We start from the raw sequence: 17,730 nt of genomic DNA, 5'->3' as shown, positions 1-17,730 counted from the left end.
GGGTCAAGGGGGAGGAGTGGTGAGAGTAGTAGAGATGTACCAATACAGAGGGATAGGCCAACAAGTGATATATGCTTCAGTAAGATTGGATTTTTAGCATTTATAGCAATGGTTATTAATTGTACTGCAGGGATGGAATGTAAGTCGAAGAAAATTGAGGTTGTGGTGGCAGCTGCAGAGAGGTATTTGGGTGTGCGAGACTTGACATCAGAAGAGTTACAGGGAGTGTTAAGTGGTGATGTATGCACTCACTAACTGTAAGTCGCTCTGGATAAGAGCGTCTGCTAAATGACTAAAATGTAAATGTAATGTTCCATCATCTCAGGTTGAGGGCATGAGGTAGGAATGAATATATTTAAATAGTGGAGTGGGGTGGTGTTAATTATTAATAATACTTTTGAATTTGTGAGTGTAGTGTTAGATGGTCGGGTATTTCTTTATTTTATTTTTCAAGCAAAATATAAGGGAGTTGTACACCAGTCTAGTAGGTGGCGGTAATGCAACAAATTGGATGCCAACCGCCGTTAAACCTCATCGACGAAGAAGAAGTCCCTATACCCTCTCCCGACTGGAAACACAATTAGCCATGATTGACATGGGTGGAAACGTATTGCGTTTGCAGTAGTGATACTACGGTAGCATCCAAGGGGTGAACACACGATGCGTTGATAGAGGTAGCTAGTTCTCCGTGTAAATCAGTTGTGTGCTGACTTCTATTTTATATTTTTGGGGTGTGGGGGGAAGAATGAAAGAGGTCTTCCACCAAAACGGACGAAATCATGAACGGCGCGGTATATATTTCGTTTTTTCAAGGTCAGCTGGAATCTGCACTAGAGCAAGTAGTACAACTCGCAGTCCAGGAAATAACGAAGAGTGTTGGGTCAAGCTTGAATTCTATGTTAATGAATACGGCCGTCAAAGAACAAGAAAACCAAAGACTAAAGTTAAGGCTTCAATCACTGGAGTTTGAATGTAATGGGGTAGAAAATGGAGCCGCGTTCAACGGTGGCAGGGAAGACAACGCGGCAACGGATCGAACAAAGCCCGAGACACACACCTTCAGCCACAGCACAGAGCGCGGCGTGCACGCAAACACTCAAAGACTGGATCAAAAAGGACGAGTAGTGGGTAAGGTTACTAGCTAGGCAAGGTTACTACCAAGGCACCTAGAGGTTTCATCTTATACATTTGAAACACAATAAGGCAATACCACCATTCTGTAGCCCTACAGTCTGTTTGATCGCCGACTGTTTGTGTATGTTTCTGTGGCACAACGTATTAACACACTCCGTTTACATATAGTGGCGAGGTCAACAAAAACAGGACAAAGCACCAGTATCCTGGTATAGGTATCCGCATAGAGCAGAAAGTCTTGATAATAATAACCAGAGTTGATATGTAAATATGACGTGCAGTAGTAGCCTGCAGCACACTGAAAATCAATGACATGTGTGGTAAAATCTTCAGGAAATGAAAAACGGTAGTTTTCAATGTGGTTCTATTACCTAGGTTTCTATTTGACTCAGGCATGCGTCCTTGTGAACGCTTACAATGGTATCTTGTCTCAAGAGGTGTACACTTAACAATATTTTATTTTTTATTTATTTCACCTTTATTTAACCAGGTAAGCCAGTTGAGAACAAGTTCTCATTTACAACTGCGACCTGGCCAAGATAAAGCAAAGCAGTGCGATAAAAACAACAACACAGAGTTACATATGGGGTAAAAAAACATAAAGTCAAAAAAATACAACAGAAAATATATATACAGTGTGTGCAAATGTAGCAAGTTATGGAGGTAAGGCAATAAATAGGCTATAGTGCAAAATAATTACGATTAGTATTAACACTGGAATGCTAGATGTGCAAATAGAGATACTGGGGTGCAAAAGAGCAAAATAAATAACAATATAGGGATGAGGTAGTTGGGTGGGCTAATTTCAGATGGGCTGTGTACAGGTGCAGTGATCGGTAATTAAGTGTCAAGAGGCCAATTTGTCATCTGTGGTGCCATTGTTGCCATTGAGATTGTTAAAATGTTCAGTTGTGGATTGACAACCAGTGACAACATCACCAACCTTGTCACCGGTTGTGTCAAGCAAACTGTGAACTGAAAGGCAGCACATCCATCCCCATTCATTTTTCCTATCATTGAAAATGATAGGCCTACTTATTGACCACTGCAGCATACATCCCATCAAACATTATTCTCTGTAATTGAAGATGATTTGGGATGAGAGGACTATCAGTGGTTGTTGTTGAGCCTCTCCTTAGTGCTGGCAGCAAAGGAAAGGATGCCATTCCCTCCAATAATCCTCCAATGAGAGTCACAAGCGCAAACCACACCCACTCAGTTCTTAGAGGGGATACATTTAGGGAGAGGAGGGGTGTGCGATATCAAAGGAGGGAGGAGGAGACACTGGGCAAACTGTCATTGGCAGGCCTTCAACTCAATTTGCACATTTAGGACAAAGCTGAGGCTGGACCTGTACCTCTTCACTTAGCATATGGCCATGGATCTTATTTAGGTTGCAATGGCCAGGGAGGCCATTTTGATGTTGTAGGTAAATTAATCCTGGCAGCAACATTCATACTTCAGTCACAGACACCCACACAGGTAGCTCCTCATACAGTGCATGATGTCACACTTACACAATGCAACACAACAATTAGGCTAGTAGGCTTCCTCGCTGACTCCGCTCAATTACTATTTATATCCTTTGGTTTTAACAAAAGGGGCAATTGTAGAGACCATGCTCCACAAAATCTCCTCACACAGTTTTCACACTTGATTTCCAACTTGATTTGTTTTCTTCCTCAGGGATTTGGACATGTAATCCATTCTGTCTTTTGTAGTTACGTAAATCTGTGTGTGTGTGTTTGTGTTTGTAAAACAAACCCGGTGTGTGTGTAAAACCCTGTTTGCTTTGTCAAGCGGCATTCAAGATGATCCAAGGTTGCCAGAAACCAACTATGCCTATGCTGTCATTGTCTGCAGCAGCTTGGTGCTCTGCTGCTCACCACAGCTTTAAAGCGGTTGCCAACCCACTCCTATTTTAGTCAAATCACATCATTGAGTACGTTTACATGCATACTAATCATTTTATATTAAACTGATTATGGCAGAAGGCTGAGTATGGCATTAATCATGTAAACACCTTACTCTACTTATTTTGATCGGTGTACGGTCATAATCGATGTAAGCATACGCTGATTAAAACACCTGGTTTTCTGAGCAGTCTTTCGATTATTTAGGACATGTAAACGGCTTAATCGGCGTTCCAGCAGTGTATTTGGTCTACACATTTGCCAGCACCGGTAGCGCAAGCCTCCTTTTTATGCGCGAGTGAATTGAGTTTTGAAAAACTGAAAGTATGCATCTTATAAAGTTTGTGTGAAAACTATTTCTATTTCCAAACTCAGAACAAAATAGTCTTCGCAAAAATAACATGGTCACTGTGGTAGAACGGTTATTTTGATTGGTGATTTTCAGCATTTATCAAAAGTCCCATCAGAAGCCTGATTTCAGATGTTTCCATGTAAATAGGATTATTAGTTATCAAAAAGAAAGGATGACCAAGGCACTCTTCATATAATTAATTAATTAAAATGCCTTTATTAGTATGGCATGTCAATACTCCCTGATGAAGACCATGCAGCTGAAACGCGTCAGATTTTTTTTTTTTAAACCTTGTTTCTATTGAACATACTAATAAAGGCATTTTAACTAATTATATGAAGAGTGCCTTGGTCCTCCTTTCTTTTTGATGACCAATTCACCCCTTTGACCAAAGAGCACCTTCTGTCTACCAACATTTACTATTGTGTACCTTAGTAGCTCTTCCCTTCCTCCTCTTTCTACAGGATTATTAGTTAGTTTGTTCTTCTTGCAAAGCATGTAAACATTTTAAAGCTGCAATATGTAACTTTTTTTGGGGGCGTCCTGACCAAATTCACATAGAAATATGAGTTATAGATCTGTCACTCATTGAAAGCAAGTCTAAGAAGTGGTAGATCTGTTCTATGTGAGTTATTTCTATGCTTCCCATTCTTAAGTTTAGTTTTTGCATCTTTTACTTTCGGTTTTGTACATCAGCTTCAAGCAGTTGAAAATACAATATTTTTGAGTTATGGAAAATATATTTCACAGCAGTTTAGATGGTACAATTATTCTCTACGCTATGGTTGCTTGTTTTGTCACATAACCTGAAATTAGGCAAACTATTAGGATTTTAGCACCCAGGAAATGGCAGAGAAATTTCTGCATAGTGCATCTTTTAAACAAACTATTCAATTAATCTGACTATCCACAATCTTATTATTGTGTGCATGAAACCGTGATCAATGACTAAGTAGTTCAGTTTATTCTCAGCTTTATCTGTAACTAAGACATAACAACATCTATGTGTGGTGATAGATATGTAAAATGTTTTCTCACCATGTTTTGCACAACTTGTTTTACATTTACAACTTGTGGTTAAGAACAAAGGGTGAGAGTCATGGTAGGTCATTGTATGATTCTGCATATCGGCTAGGCCCTTGTACTACACAGCTGTTAATTCTTGGAAAGAGTAGCCTAGCTCATTTGTCAGATATCATCATGGAGATATTTGCACTACAGTGTATGCAATGAAAAGCTTATACTTTTCTCTGTGATTGGAGTTGTTGGAAAATATCAATTTTGGTCATTGATTTAGCTCAAAACCATAATGGGATCTGTGAGAACTTCCTCGATTACTTCAGGGAAATGTTCACCACTCCCAAATTATACATATTGCAAAGGGGGACGTGACCGAGCTATCTGAAATGAAGCATTCTCATGGTATTAAAAAGGATTCCCTTCAATATTGTACTGCTCTATAAAAGTAGGAGATTTGATTATAGTAATTCACTCATATTGAATATAACTAATTTATTGTCATTGCCACCATGGATGCAATGCCCAATAAAACCTACCTCACATTTAAACTGTTTTGATTGGTGTATTTGTAACAGCAACCAATTGAAAATGGAGAAATTGGCATTTATAAGGAAAGCTCAAATCTGTCCCCTAGACACATGCCTTTTCTGGGTCTCATGGTTGTTATCAATCAAGTGATTTTCACTTTCAGTCTGGCAGTGCTACAACAATTCAATCAAGAGCCATTTAATATGGCTGAAATCTGTAACTTTTGAGTCGTTGAATTGCACGGGCGCAAAATTAATGCCCATTGCTGGTTGCTTAAAAAGTGGTTAATATCAAAGGATGCCTAGTAAAACTCATTATGGGTTGACAATGTTTTTCTTAGTGTTTTGCCCCCCAAAAAAAAAAAGGGGAACTGTGTGTGTAACATATGCAATATGTAGGCTAGAGAAATGCTTATAATAACAATGCTGTACAAGCAAGGGCTCTCAAGGCTAATTTGTGTAAAGCAGGGATGGACTGCATTCAAAAGGACTCAATGGCTGTTGTTTTTCTAATGGCTGAGCCTAAAATGGACCTTTACCATTTTAAATGGATGAGACACCATTTTATCCAAACCAAACAAACCAATGGAAATGGTGTGGCTTGTGATTTCATTGCGCAATGCATTTTTGTGTTATTTGATTAAAACCTCTACACAAATAATTGCAGCCCTACTCATTATCATAGTAAAAAGAGTGGTTTGGAGAGAAATTTCCCTGCAAGGATACAGGGTTGTTTTGGCCTACTGTGTTAAACAAATATCCTAGAATGAGAGCATTGAACGCAACATGTCATTCATATATATATATATATATATATATATATATATATATATATATATATATATATTTAGTGCTTTGCAAAAGTATTCATCCCCCTTGGCGTTTTTCCTATTTTGTTGCATTGCAACCTGTAATTTAAATGGATTTTCATTTGGATGTCATGTAATGGACATACACAAAATAGTCCAAAATGGTGAAGTGAAATGAAAAAATAACTTGTTTCAAAAGATTCTAAAAAATAAATAACTGAAAAGTGGTGCGTGGATATGTATTCACCCCCTTTGCTATGAAGTCCCTAAAAAAGATCTGGTGCAACCAATTTCCTTCAGAAGTCACATAATTAGTTAGTCCACCTGTGTGCAATCTAAGTGTCACATGAGCTCAGTATATATACACCTGTTCTGAAAGGCCCCAGAGTCTGCAACACCACTAAGCAAGGGGCACCACCAAGCAAGCGGCACCATGAAGACCAAGGAGCTCTCCAAACAGGTCAGGGACAAAGTTGTGGACAAGTACAGATCAGAGATGGGTTCAATTTTTTTTTATCAGAAGCTTTGAACATCCCACGGAGCACCATTTTAAACCCATTATTCATAAAATTGAAATAATATGGCACCACAACAAACCTGCCAAGAGAGGGCCACCCACCAAAACTCACGGACCAGGCAAGGAGGGCATTAATCAGAGAGGCAACAAAGAGACCAAATATAACCCTGAAGGAGCTGTAAAGCTCTACAGTAGAGATTGGAGTATCTGTCCATAGGACCACTTTAAACCATACACTCCACAGAGCTGGGCTTTACGGAAGAGTGGCCAGAAAAAAGCCATTGCTTAAAGAAAAAAATAAGCAAACACGTTTGGTGTTCGCCAAAAGCCATGTGGGAGACTCCCCAAACATATGGAAGACGGTACTCTGGTCAGATGAGATTAAAATTTAGCTTTTTGGCCATCAAGGAATACGCTATGTCTGGCGCAAACCCAACACCGCTCATCACCCTGAGAACACCATCCCCACAGTGAAGCATGGTGGTGGCAGCATCATGCTGTGTGGATGTTTTTCATCAGCAGGGACTGGGAAACTGGTCAGAATTGAAGGAATGATGGATGGCGCTAAATACAGGGATATTCTTGAGGGAAACCTGTTTCAGTCTTCCAGAGATTTGAGACTGGGACGGAGGTTCACCTTCCAGCAGGACAATGACCTTAAGCATACTGCTAAAGCAACACTTGAGTGGTTTAAGGGGAAACATTTTTAAATGTCTTGGAATGGCCTAGTCAAAGCCCAGACCTCAATCCAATTGAGAATCTGTGGTATGACTTAAAGATTGCTGTACACCAGCAGAACCCATCAAACTTGAAGGAGCTAGAGCAGTTTTGCCTTGAAGAATGGGCAAAAATTCCAGTGGCTAGATGTGCCAAGCTTATAGAGACATACCCCAAGAGACTTGCAGCTGTAATTGCTACAAAAGGTGGCTCTACAAAGTATTGACTTTAGGGGGGTGAATAGTTATGCACGCTCAAGTTTTCTTTTTTTTGGTCTTACTTCTTGTTTGTTTCACAAGAAAAAATTGTTTGCATCTTCAAAGTGGAAGGCATGTTGTGTAAATCAAATGATACAAACCCCCATAAATCAGTTTTAATTCCAGGTTGTAAGGCAACAAAATAGGAAAAATGCCAAGGGGGGTGAATACTTTCGCAAGCCACTGTATGTATGTATACAGCTTTCAAATGTATCACTATTTATCTGTGAACATAGCAGCCATTGACCTATGCCTAATTATTTCCTCTTAACTCACAACAGGTTTTTACATATCTATTTCTTTATCATTAAAGACAGCATGCTAATTCTGATAACTATTTTGTCTCCGTGTCCTCCTCCTCTGCAGGTCAGCTAAAGATGGTCATGGAGCATGTGCTGGAGTTTGCTGTGTGCGAGCTGACCAAAATCGTGGAGGCCAGTTTCGATGACCTGCTCCTGGAGATGACCAAGAAAGAGTGGGAGCACAGCGCTCTGGAGGAGCAGTTGCGCCGTGTGGCTCACCGGGAGAACGGGAGGGGCGGGGTGTCGAGGAGGAGTGGGTCGGAAAACAACACAGCATTCCCCAGTGGCTCAGAGGACACCCGGCAGGAATCCAGAAACGTCACAGTCAAAATTGTCCGGGGACAAAGGGAGCAAACGGAGACAACAAATGGTCTGTGTTTTAACAGTAAAATTATGTTCTAGTCAACATGACAAACTGTGTGCTTTATTTACAGTCCTAAATGTGACACACACACACACACACACACACACACACACACACACACACACACACACACACACACACACACACACACACAAGAGAAAAGGGGGATGCTTGCTATGATACCAGTCAAATCCCACAGCACCAGATGTTATGCTTTATGGAAAATGTAGGGTTGGAAAGTACCACATAGTACAGCCAGGGCTCGGCACCTCCTCTGCCTATACATTCAATTACTCATGAGAGGCCAGTAACTTCCTGTTCATATGGTTTCAAGTTGCAACTCGCAATGCCACAGGGTAAATCCACTTGAATTCAATCACTTTTTGACAGCACCCCTTTTGATTTGAGCGAAACCTTCCATACATATTTGCCCGTTGTAGATGTGCTCAGAAAATACCATGAGACATCCATGTCTTCATCACTGGAAAAGACAAACAGTTGAGTATCATTTAAAAGCTTACAAACAGAAGCTTTTAAATGACAATTTGATCATTTCCTTTCCCCCCCTTTTTTTAACCATAAACGTTAATTATCTAAAAATACGTTAAGTCGTTTTTTTTCTTTCATATTTGCGTGTTTTATCTTAAACCCTATTTTACATAATCTGGGGGTTTTGTAGTATGCCCGCCATCGGTTGAGACACAACAAGCTTTTGAATACAGCGTGGGTGTCATGTTTTAGCTGATAAATGTACTAAAACGGGAATACAATTGAAATTTCTACATTGAAATGGTACCACAAAGACGGTTGGAGGTCCACACATCAGAGAATGTTGACTTGAATGGGAATATCTGTTTTAAATTATACTGTCAATCCTTCATAGGAAACCTATTGAAATCATAGAAATATAGATAATAGAATATACATGACCATTTAAGTTGACATTCGACAGTGGATGGTGTAGCAGCTAAATTGCAGTGATCTGAAGGGAAATTTCTGTTCTATTACTTCTATTTCTATGATAAAAAATGTCACCCATCCTGTATTTTAAGAGCATGTTTGATGGCGGGCACAACATAAAACCCTCAGATGATGTAAAGTAGGGTCTAAGCTACAACATATGCTAATATGGAGGAAAAAATCGGTACACGTTTTTAGATAATTGACGTTAAAGGTACACATTTAAAAAAAGTTGTATATTTCTTTAGACATTTTGTTTTCAAGAAATTGTAAAATAGTTTGACAACCCTGTTTTTTGTAAGCTTTTAAATTATATAAAACTCAACCATTTTATCTTTTCCAGTAATGAAGACATGGATTTCTCATGGTATACAAAATGGGTCAACTTTGAGCACCTTTCTCTCCTGAATGATTTGGCATTCAGGTCCAAAAAGTTACTTTCTGACCACTTGTTTTGTTTAAATTAAAAGGGATGCTGTCAAAAAGTGATTGAATTCGAATGGATTTACCCAACATATTAAGCTGAATACAAGGGTATTGTAAATCTTGGGTACACTTTATTTTAAGAGCTGCTATTTTGCTTGATTGATAAATTGGTAATGACCTAATAATGAAGGTTATTTTGGGAGTCATTCTACATTGAAAAAAGCGCCGGTACATACCAGTTGGTTACCAATTGTGTTAAATTCTTTGAATTGCCAGAAAGTACACATAATTACCATGTTATGTCTGAGTAAACACTTGGCAAATATCAGTTGAAACAAACCAAGTGTTCCCTTCATTCCTGGTGCTGAAAATAAGCTTGTGTCCAAGTAGTCAGACTGTAAAAACACACACACAAAACAGTATGAATAGGAGTCAATATGGACTAACCAGAGCTCTGAGGCCACATTTTCTAAATAAAAATGTTAATGTGTTCAATAACCATGTTATAAGCCATGACTTGCACACACCACCAGTCTCTGAATCAGTTGAACTGGTCAATTGACCTATTCAGTAGCTGTCAAAATGGGAGCTGAAGCTCACCTGTTATAGTTAACTATTAACCGTGTCAGTGCCAAATAGTTGCTCCAGTTAAGCTCCTGCAATCTGTTATTGTGTATATGACATCATGCCATGTTAGGTATGCCATGTACAGTAGATATAGGTTTCCCTCTACTCTGAGTCCAGTCTTATACTTGTGCTGGTAATACTGCTTAGATATTATTAAGCTGATTCACTATAAGCAAACAAATACTTACATTTACATTTACGTCATTTAGCAGACGCTCTTATCCAGAGCGACTTACAAATTGGTGCATTCACCTTATGATAGCCAGTGGGACAACCGCTTTACAATTTATTCTTTTATATTTTTCAAATTTTTTAATGTTTTATTTTTAGAGTATATTTGTAATGTTCCTTTGTTTTTTATATATATATATATATTTTTTTTGGTGGGGTAGAAGGATTACTTTTATACTATCCCAGGTATTCCTTATTCCACTTCCTATGTGTATATTGCCTTGGGTCTCTTAATGTAAACATTGTTGTAAAATGGATCAATATTAAAATGTACTGCATTAGAAATGACTGCTATAATGATGGACATAATCACTGAATGTGTTACCTGCTTCTTCAGGGGCATTGATGTACGAACACAAACGTGCATGCCTGCTGTTTTTTATAAATGTTTTTCAGTGTTCGTATCCACATCATGGATACGTTTTGCACTTTTATTCCAGTTCAGTTGTCTTGTTCTCAAGTTTGTTTCATCTCTTTCTTTGTCTCTCTCTTGCTCTTTTTTTCTCCCTCTCTCTGTGCAGACAGTGACAAGAAATCTGTCCTGACCACAGCCTGTATGAATTGTGCTTGTTTTCCAGTTCAGGTTTGTCTTGTTCTCAGTTTTGTCGCTCTCTCCCTCTCTGTGTGTAGACAGTGACAAGCAGGCTGTCTTGACCGTAGCCCAAGACTGGGTCCCCATCCTGGACAAGGTTTTTGGGCAGAAGTGGTGCAGCGACCTGTGGCAGTTCAAAGAGCTGGCTTCAGGGAAGGAGGGCGAGGAGAGGACCGGGGGATCTGGGTTGGGGATTGTGAGCTCCTTCCCCAGTCTGAACGCCCTGATCCGTGAGAACCTGGAGCCCTCCCCCACCAGCCTCCTGCAGGACCCCCAGTGGATGCCTCTAGAGGACATGGAGGTCCTCTCCTCGACCTTGGACACTCCGCAAGACCCTCCTGCTACCATAAGCACCACAGCCACAGGTGAGCATGGGAACTACTGAACTGATGTCCCTACGTGACACACTTACTCTTAAGTCCCAGGACTCTTTATGCTTAATTTTGTATTATATTCAGGTACGTGTTCTCCTTAATGTGTATTCTCTGAGTCTAGTACAAAACAAGATGGCTGTAGCTTCCTTGTCACATCCTCCTGGAACAATTTGATTTCCTTCCCCTATTGTTAGAAACTCTGTCATCCTTTATTGCCTTTATTGCCTTTAATGCATTTCACTCATTCTCTTCCCGGTTTTATTTCTATCCCCCCGTCTGTGTTTTCAGTTGAGGAGTCCCTCAGGTCTCCGTCGATGCTTCACCGGCTCCTCACACTCCCCGCTCAGCTCCTAGAGGAAGACGAGGACGAGAACACCATGGAAACCATCCCCCTGCTCCCTGAAACTTCACCTGGCAGAGCAGCTGTGCGCCGGCAAAACACAGAATCGCCTAACCAGAGCTGCCCATCTCCTCCCAAGAAAAAGGTTGCTGTTTCACAGGAGGAGGAGGAGGAGGAGGAAGATGAAGAGAAGGAAGACAAAGGGACGACGACGCTGGACTCAAAGGTGAAGACCGTGCCTCTCAAAGGCAGGAAGGCTCACGAGTGTAAAGAATGCGGCAAGAAGTTCAGCCGGGCGCTGCTCCTGAAAGCTCACCAGCAGACTCATATCACCACAGCACTGGCAACGACGCCAGCGATTTGCTGCTCAGAGTGCGGGAAACGCTTCTCCCAGGCATCCCGGTTACAGGCGCACCTACGAACACACACCGGGAAAAAGTCCTGAGCCGATGGGAATGGGAAGATTTGAAGCAAAAAAATGAGAATTGGAATCGAAAAGTCGATCTTCAGTCCATATCTCACAAATAGCCATATCAGTAGCAGGATGGTCACCGGAATTCGAATTCATACATTTGAGTTCACTTTAAGTACCTTATAAGTTGGGAATCAGAGGCATTTTTTCATGTTGCTGATTTGAAGGTACCGTTTTGCTGACTGCTGTATGTTTCTTAATTTTTACCATTTTTATTTTATTTCTTAGATGTGTCAACAAGGTAAATACTTTGTAGTCATTTGGGATTGGATCTCGCTGGTAGTAGTGGTTAATATGTATCGCCAGTGTACATTCTGTACAGCATGGGACAGTGTCGCTCACAACAAGCAATGAAGTGCTCTTTTTATTTTTCTCAATATACTTTTCTACATTTTTGGAATATCAAACTGGTCTCTTTGTGCTTTATTTCACATCAAGGTTATTTGCTACACCAGAGGCCAGAATCTAGGCTTTTGTGGACTGCAACTTTAATAAACATTACACTGATTTGTAAGAATTGTATCTTTCAGTGGCAGAGGCGTTGTCTCAAGTCGAATGTGAATCACAACTTATCTTTTTTCCTGTGCTACTAGCAGTGGCTCACTTTCAAAGGGCTTATGTGCCCGGGGTAAAGGGAGAAAGATACTGCTGGAGTCAGTAGCAGAGATAATACCTTTATTTTGCTTACCTCTGAATATGAATCTCTGTACAGATGGAAAGAACCTGGTATTCATCTTCTTTACCTTCTTCATGCAATTCACTATTTACAGTCCTCACTAGACAGTATTTTTCTTTTTCACTCAACATAAATACCTCTTCAAAAACACTCTCAAATAATGTTTGAAAAAGGTATTGTTACATTGGTAGCCCTTTTTGTTTTTATAAAGAACCACAGATTCAGAACACAATCGTGCAATTTACTCCTGAATCACAAGAGTCTGCAGACCTCTGCTTGATGACTAACACAAGCTGTGTGACAATGACATATCACAGTGGTCCCTCTTGGGTTTTTCCACACCCTATCTGTGTGCCCTGGAAGGACCATTCCTGACACAAGTCTAAAGATAATCGCCCTCGTGCTGATTGTGGAGGCTGGGTTTTCTCAAGTGTTATGGGAAGTAGAGAAATACCACATTGATGAAACACACTTTCTGGTTTGTTTTATATGTCTTGTTTGAGCTCCGGATGAGTCAAATGGATGTGGAGCATCTGATTGGACATCGGGAATATTGTTTCTGCTCATATGGCCATGCCTAACAGAATACTATGTCGGAACATAAAATATTGAAGGGAGGGGCCATTCAAATAAGGGAGGGATGGATGGATGAGGAAAGATGGGGTGGGGGGTTGAGGTGCAGGGTTGTATAGACTTTGGCGATTTACTGGTGTTTGCAGGATTGCTCTTTGCCTTTCTACAGATATCTTTTGGGAGGCAAACACTTTAAGATTCCTTAAGTATCGTAGCGTCTTCCCATTTTGATTGTGCTTTGTCTCTTGTAGATGTCTGCAGCTTGTAGTGCTGAGCGATTAGTGCTTTTTGAGGCCTGTTTAGTTTCGGTTTGATTATGAAAAAATAGTCACGGTTTTCGGTTTAGATTATATATATATATATTTTTTAAATGTTTTATGCATTGTGGGTTGAATGCTGTAACACAGAATAAAAAAATTAAGTCCCATGATGGTACTGACTACCCATTACTGCTTATAATTTATTAACCATCATTTATTCACATTACTTTACTTTAATACAATATTTCAGTTGTGTATATTACATTTGTTTTATTTGATGGCTTAATGATTTAATTCCAAGTAATCTCAAATTTCTATAGAGCTGCTGCCTATGCTGTCTGACAAAATTACTATTTTAGTAGTTCTTCAAAGTAAATAAGGCATACTTTTATGACTGCTAAATACCAACTATCAATCACTTAGATAATGTATTTTCAGGTAGAGATACCTTGTGAAGCAACTGATCTCTATCTCTTGATTGCGCATTCTTCTCTCTCTCTCTGCCCGACACTAACCTAACGTAGCAGGCGTAAAAGAAACACAGGCGGGACAAGTAGGCGTGCAATGGATTATGGTCATAGTAGTTAATTACCCTGTTTTTTGCGCTAAACAATGTAGAATATTGGCCTGTTGGAAACTGCAACTCCATACTATATCGCACAGTTTAGGCTTGATCTGATTTATCTCTAGAGAAACGTTGCAATGTGCACATTTGAGCTCACAGAACAAAAACGAACAAAATGGAATTCAAATAATTTTACCATCGGTAAATTCGTTATTTAGAAAAAGAAAAAATAACTGAAGTTATGGTTAATCGCTCAGCACAAAGCATGAATTTAATAGCAAGCAATACTGTGTACCATTGTGACCATGGTAATGTTACATATTTGTGGCGAAGCCAGTCACCTATTGTTGAAGATGTACATGTACTTCAAACAACAATCGATGGAAAGAAATCTTCATCTGTTCCGTAATCCACAGGATTTTTTTTGTCTTCCTCAGGGAAGGTTGTTTCTGTGGCTCTGTTTCCAAGACATCAGGTCACAGGGCGGCTTCTACACTTACCCCCCTGCTCCACCAGAGCGGGAAACCCACGGCAACGTGCCCTGGTGCCCACTGACTTTTTCTGTTAAAGTAGTTGTACTTACGCTGTTTCGAATTTGCGCTCCTGTGCTATCTTTTCATATTTTGCTTAATTGTAGCCACATATTACATCTTAGTTTACACTCTCGCTTGTGCTTTGCCTCATGTAAGTCCTTGACATGTGTAGATTGTTAATTACTATGTATCTGAAACCATCAGGACCATATGTTCTCATTCTATTTCTATCAGAATCTGAGAAGACAATAGGTTACAAAAGATGTGGGTCTTTTGTTCAGGTCAAACAAGAAACAACGTTTACATGGGGACAATGTAAAAATGGTTTGGTACACAACCTCTCGCATCTTCAACTGTTTAAAGAAATTGCATGCAACGTATTCACATTTTCATAATGTAAAATGTATAAAAATATATGGAGAGAGAAAATGTCCCTCCTTGACTTCAGGGTTGTAACCAATGTGCAAATCGATGATTTTAAAGTGTTTTAAAGACTTGTCTCTAAGGCTGCGTTTACACAGGCAGCCCAATTCTGATCTTTTCCCCAATTATTGGCAAAAGAGCATTATTGGCAAAAGAGTTGAACTGATTATTGGAAAAATATCATAATTATGGAAAAATATCATAATTGGCCTGCCTGTGTAAACACAGCCTAAGACTGAAACATTGTAGAAACCTCAAAGGCTTTAAGTTGTAGAGAATGTATGTTGCTGATTATATCTGCAGCCAGTGCTGTGCACTTGCAATTAATGACTTGCTATTGATGATTGGCCTAAGCTTTGTCCTAGTAGCAAGAACTCACTTAGTGCACTTCATTCCTACTAAAAGCAGTGTCTTGTATAGACACATCACCACTCAAAACACGTTTGTGCTCCGCAGTAAGCTAACCTTGAACAGTGCCGAATTGCAAATTTCAAGTAGATTGGTGTGACGCATCAGTATTTTCATGCTTTTGTTTTATCTGAACTTGACATAAAGCAGATGTTATTTTTTTTAATGGCTTTTCTATGTTAGGAGAAAGACGGGGGCAGGGTATGGCTATGGCTATCTATCACTTCGTTCTTGCATTCAGACGTTTTGTCTTCTAATGCCTGCCTAGCACAATCAATACATTTTAATCCACCTCTTGAAAATGTTGTGACGACTGTGTTCAACAGGTGCCTCATTTTGTTGTTTTTGCTTTTGCTAATGAATCACCCAACCACTTTTCTTCAAATGCCAAGTATGAATGCCTACTGACATGTTTTCTTCTCATTTATTGCACTTTATATTTTTCTGTTATTTTACAAGACCTCCATACCTCATTTTGAATATCAGAAAAGAGTAAACACAGCAAATTGGGTATTTGAAACACCATTTCCTCAATATTATTACAATATTATCACAAATATTAATATTTGTCTGCATGACAGTTGAATAGTGTTTGACTGGCGTTAACTAGCACAAACTTAAGGATTCCTACCAAAACAGTTCACTATTAAGCCATATTCTCTTCCCTTGTCACATGGACATACAGATAACTGCCACAATGCAAACACTTGAGGAAATTAGGGATACAAAGTACAGCACCAGTCAAAAGTTTACTATTTTCTACATCGTTCCGTAAAAAAAGTGTTAAACAAAAAAGTGTTAAACAAATCAAAACATATTTTAGATTCTTCAAAGTAGCCACACTTTGTCTTGATGACAGCTTTGCACACTCTTGGCATTCTCTCAACCAGCTTCATGAGGAATGCTTTTCCAACAGTCTTCAAGGAGTTCCCACATATGCTGAGCACTTGTTGGATACTTTTCCTTCACTCTGCGGACCAACTCATCCCAAACCATTTCAATTGGGTTGAGGTCGGGTGATTGTGGAGGCCAGGTCATCTGACGCAGCACTCCATCACTCTCCTTGGTCAAATAGCCCTTACACAGCCTGGAGGTGTGTTTTGGGTCATTGTCCTGTTGAAAAACAAATGATAGTCCCACTAAGCGCAAACCAGATGGGATGGCGTATCGCTGCAGAATGCTGTGGTAGCCATGCTGGTTAAGTGTGCCTTGAATTCTAAATGAATCACTGACAGTGTCACCAGCAAAGCACCATCACACCTCCTCCTCCATGCTTCACGGTGGGAACCACACATGCGGAGATCATCCGTTCACCTACTATGCGTCTCACAAAGACACGGCGGTTGGAACCAAAAATCTCAAATTTGGACTCATTAGATCAAAGGACAGATTTCCACCGGTCTAATGTCCATTGCTCGTGTTTCTTGGCCCAAGCAAGTCTCTTCTTCTTATTGGTGTCCTTTACTAGTGGTTTCTTTGCAGAAATTCGACCATGAAGGCCTGATTCACGCAGTCTCCTCTGAAAAGTTTATGTTGAGATGTGTCTGTTACTTGAACTCTCTGAAGGATTTATTTGGGCTGCAATCTGATGTGCAGTTAACTCTAATGAACTTATCCTCTGCAGCAGAGGTAACTCTGGGTCTTCCTTTCCTGTGGCGGTCCTCATGAGATCCAGTTTCATCATGGCGCTTGATGGTTTTTGCGACTGCACTTGGAAGAAACTTTAAAAGTTCTTGAAATTTTCATGTCTTACCTTCATGTCTTAAAGTAATGATAGACTGTCGTTTCTCTTTGCTTATTTGAGCTGTTCTTGCCATAATATGGACTTGGTCTTATACCAAATAGGGCTATCTTCTGTATACCACCCCTACCTTGTCACAACACAACTGATTGGCTCAAACGCATTAAGAAGGAAAGAAATTCCACAAATTAACTTTTAAGAAGGCACACCTGTTAATTGAAATGCATTCCAGGTGACTACCTCATGAAGCTGGTTGAAATAATGCCAAGAGTGTGCAAAGCTGTCATCAAGGCAAAGGATGGCTACTTTGAAGAATCTCAAATATAAAATATGTTTTGATTTGTTTAACACTTTTTTGGTTACTACATGATTCCATATGTGTTATTTCAAAGTTTTGATGTCTTCACTATTATTCTACAATGTAGAAAATAGTAAAAATAAAGAAAAACCCTTGAATGAGTAGGTGTGTCCAAACTTTTGACTGGTACTGTATATTGAAAGCAGGTCATTCACAACCAATCATGCTTAGGGCCATGTATGAAATGCTGGGCAGGCCATTATTTTGGCTACCATGGCTATGCCCCCATAGGATGACAATGCCCCCATCCACAGGGCAC

At 39.8% G+C, this 17,730-nt stretch overlaps 1 protein-coding gene across 1 annotated transcript; it reads left to right on the top strand.

Annotated features, from left to right (window-relative positions):
- The first annotated feature begins 595 nt into the window (after nt 1–595).
- On the top strand, nt 596–13,603 carry LOC121569476. Its single transcript, XM_041880457.2, has 4 exons — nt 596–1,128; nt 7,613–7,918; nt 10,787–11,113; nt 11,411–13,603. The coding sequence occupies exons 1-4, from the start codon at nt 780–782 to the stop codon at nt 11,905–11,907; spliced, it is 1,479 nt and encodes a 492-aa protein (XP_041736391.2). The 5' UTR covers nt 596–779; the 3' UTR covers nt 11,908–13,603.
- Nucleotides 13,604–17,730: the final 4,127 nt, after the last annotated feature.

Source organism: Coregonus clupeaformis, chromosome 35 (genome assembly GCF_020615455.1).
Source record: "Coregonus clupeaformis isolate EN_2021a chromosome 35, ASM2061545v1, whole genome shotgun sequence".
NCBI lineage: Eukaryota > Metazoa > Chordata > Actinopteri > Salmoniformes > Salmonidae > Coregonus > Coregonus clupeaformis.
The sequence above is the reverse complement of the archived record's forward strand: the minus strand, read 5'-3'. Positions and strand labels throughout refer to the sequence as shown.